Source organism: Daktulosphaira vitifoliae, unplaced genomic scaffold (genome assembly GCF_025091365.1).
Source record: "Daktulosphaira vitifoliae isolate Bord-2020 unplaced genomic scaffold, ASM2509136v1 Scaffold_1, whole genome shotgun sequence".
In the NCBI taxonomy this organism is placed as follows: Eukaryota; Metazoa; Arthropoda; class Insecta; order Hemiptera; family Phylloxeridae; genus Daktulosphaira; species Daktulosphaira vitifoliae.
In genome coordinates, this window is record NW_026099572.1 from 50230983 (window position 1) to 50234324 (window position 3342).

General features: G+C 27.5%; 2 protein-coding genes across 5 annotated transcripts in view; one reads left to right on the top strand and one right to left on the bottom strand.

Annotated features, from left to right (window-relative positions):
* Positions 1-3342, bottom strand: part of LOC126896640 (uncharacterized) — a 21420-nt gene that overhangs the window by 8756 nt on the left and 9322 nt on the right. The gene's annotated exons all lie outside the window — the stretch shown is intronic.
* Positions 2300-3342, top strand: part of LOC126894038 (ATP synthase subunit d, mitochondrial-like) — a 3974-nt gene continuing 2931 nt past the window's right edge. The window contains exon 1 of the mRNA XM_050664680.1: positions 2300-2317. Coding sequence (XP_050520637.1) covers positions 2300-2317 — 18 coding nt within the window. The remainder of the gene's footprint in view (positions 2318-3342) is intronic.

The following is a 3342-nucleotide window of genomic DNA, read 5'->3' on the forward strand; positions in this document are numbered from 1 at the left end:
ATACGTTAGGTCTATAGCTATATCTCAATAATTAATTTTTTTACATTTTATTAAAAATATTAATTATTTTTAAATTTTAAAATTTTAAAATTTTTTTTTGTGTACGCGTACGTTATTACTTCCATTACTACTGGATTGATTAATCTCAACGATAGGTTAAAAGATCACAAAACGTATCTTATTAAAACTATAGTATTATAATTTTCAAAAATGCGCCATAGTTGCAGCAATAAAAAAAAAACCCAGCACAGGGGAGTCGCGGTATCTGTAAAGTGATTAAAATCACTATCAAAAAAAAAAACGCTTTAATTTAAGGTATATATAAAAGTGTCAGTCGTTCTGGTTGGGTTTCTAATATTAAGTTGAAAAAGTTGTCATTTTGAAACCCTTTTTTGTGGGCTGGTAAGGGGTCAAATGTTCACAAAAGATAGATAAATACCTAAGGTATCTATTAAAAAAAATTATATTAATTTGTTAATTTATGAAAAAGTTATCGAAGTTTTAACAAAAAAAGTGAAAAAAATGACGATATTTACTGATTTTAAAAATTGTAATTTTTTTTGAGATTTCCCTCCCATTTACGGGGAACGAGGGAAGTTTTTTCAATTTTTTAGGGTAATGTCTTCGACTAGATACAATTTGTAATCTTTTGAAGTATCGTTGAAAGAAATCGGTTTGGTGAGAGCTGAGAAAAAGTGGTAACAGACACAAAAAGAAAACACATCATAGTAAAACCAATACCTTCTCAGCTTAGCATCTAGGCTAATAGGTGAAAAGGGTAGTCTTTAGCAAAGTTATATTTTTACCACAACACACAAATAAACATTCTTCACATTCCAACATCGTATAAATACGTATTAATTGAGATACAATTTTAAAGCGTTTTAAACAGGATACAAAACAAAATTATTAAAAAAAATATTATCAGTTTTTTATACGTTACTTAATAGAAATAAATTTACACTGGTCAGCCCCAATCCCTCCAATTAGTAAATCACTAAAGGGTAGGCTTTAGAACGGTTAGTACGGTCTAGCTCAAAAGTGGCAAACTGAAAGTTGGCTCCTAGTCCCCACCAACATAACTATCATTTTACTATACCTACTAATTGGCGGCTAAGTCCAAAAACAAGCCAGCACGCACGCTAATTGTTAAATTCGACTAAAGGACTAGCAGTTCAACCTTGATTATTCTAGCCGCACACAGACACACACAATTTTAACAACAAGCGGATATAAAGTATTTCCACTAAGTCCATGTTTCGAACATTTATCTTTTATTTACGGAACGTAAGAAACTAAAATCAATATATAATACAATAATGTAACACAATATAAATTAATCGGTACGAAATACAATGTTTCACCGTTAATACGTCCTAACTCGTAACAAGACGTTTCTTCATGCAGTCTATTCACTTCTATTTCTATTGTCTCAAAAATACTTTGGGTTTGACTTTTAAATAAAATAGGTTACATAAAAAGTTTTCAATGGTAAATATTTTAATTATAGCATCTATTTAAACACTAAGAGTTACATAGAAATATTTCGTATTAAAATGATTTATTACAATATAAATATAAAAAATATAATAAGTGATTTTAACGAAATTTCAGAGTTTTCTCGTAATTTTACTGTTAATTGTCATTATCTAAGTTCCTGGCCATATATCAATCTAAACAATATCATTTTTTAAATCTTTATTAAAATTTTCTATTTAATGATATCAATTTTAAACTTGGAAATTAAACTAATAAAAAGGTTAAAAGTTCAACATTTTTTAATTATAAAACTTTATAAGTATCAACTTTAAGGACCAAAAAAATAGGTTAAGTATGATTATTTGAATCGAAATTGTGCATGGATTATTTTTAACATATTAAAAATCAATTTTTAAATGTAAATATTTGTTTTTATAAATTAGTAATAATCTCAAAAAAAGATGCGATGGAAATCAATCAATCAATTGCAGATTTGAAATCAGCATAAAAACGTGGCTAAACAATGTATATTTTCGTTTATGTTGATTAAAAATGTTTCATTATAGTGATATAATTTTACTGTGTAATTTACTGTAAAAAAAATTTTATACTTTGATTATTTGTGATTATTTATTTTCAAAAGTTTTTTTTTTCTAGTTGCCATTTTCAACAGTAGATATTTGTCTAGATTTCTTAAAAAAATTCGTTTAAAAATTCAAAGTCGTCTCTTTTAACATAGCAATATAAATTTAAGTTTATATTCACCTTCAGTTAGATTCACTTTTATTAGACTTTTATAAAAGTCGGTGGACTAATTAATATGGAAAACCCTAGTAAGGTATTTTAATATAAAAATGTTATAGAAATATAAAATCAAAAATATGAAATCGAGAATTTTAACACAAAAATAGCATATTTTTAAATACGTTAGACATTTTTATCATTAAGACAATGTAAAGTTTGATTTTTTTTTTTTCATATAAAAGTATATTATATAAGCTTTAATTTAAGATAAATATAAAAGTTTCAATATTTCCAAAATATTTTTAAAAGTTGAAAAAGTTCAATTTTTGTGGAAATATTATCATTTTGAAACTTCTTCTGTGGATAGGTAAAAGGTCATTTTTTTTTTAAATATACCAAATGATAGGTAATTACCTAATATATCTATAAAAAAAATTTTGTATCTATTCATCTATTTCTCAAAAATGTATGGCAGTTTTAAGTAAGAAAAGTTAAAAAATTGTCAAAAAATACCGATATTTAGAAATGTAATTTTTGGCTGATGTTTGGTAGAGAATGCTTTTAGCAAAGACCTGGTGGACCAGTTGTCACAAACACTGTCGATTATATTATATCGTGTGATAGCCATCTCTAGCATTTTTTCTTTACTCACCTCTCGCCCACCCAGCACGGCAAATCGATGGTCTATATGTCATCCGTGGATAGTTCATCGTGGTTCGTCAGTGAATACATTTTTTTACGCGTCATCTTTTTTTTTGTAGCTAGCGCCCTTAGCTTGGATAATCATTTGTTCGGCCATTGAACGTCATAATTTGTATTATTTGTTTGTTTCACCCTTGTGCTCAAAGTTCTCGGGCCTTTGCACGCCTCCAGTGATTGGGCCCTGACCATCAGTAAATAACTTCACTATCGTAGTTGCTTTTCTACCGTTTATTTTCATCCGCTATTACGTGCCTGCATCTAAAAACTGACTCGTAATACTCAGATGTTCGACACCAATACCACAAGATCTCATACTTCATGTATTCAGTTGAGTTTTATATTATATACAGAGTGATTTTTTTATCATAACCCACTCAATTACTTGCAGAATAATAATAATTTAAACATTTTTTTTTT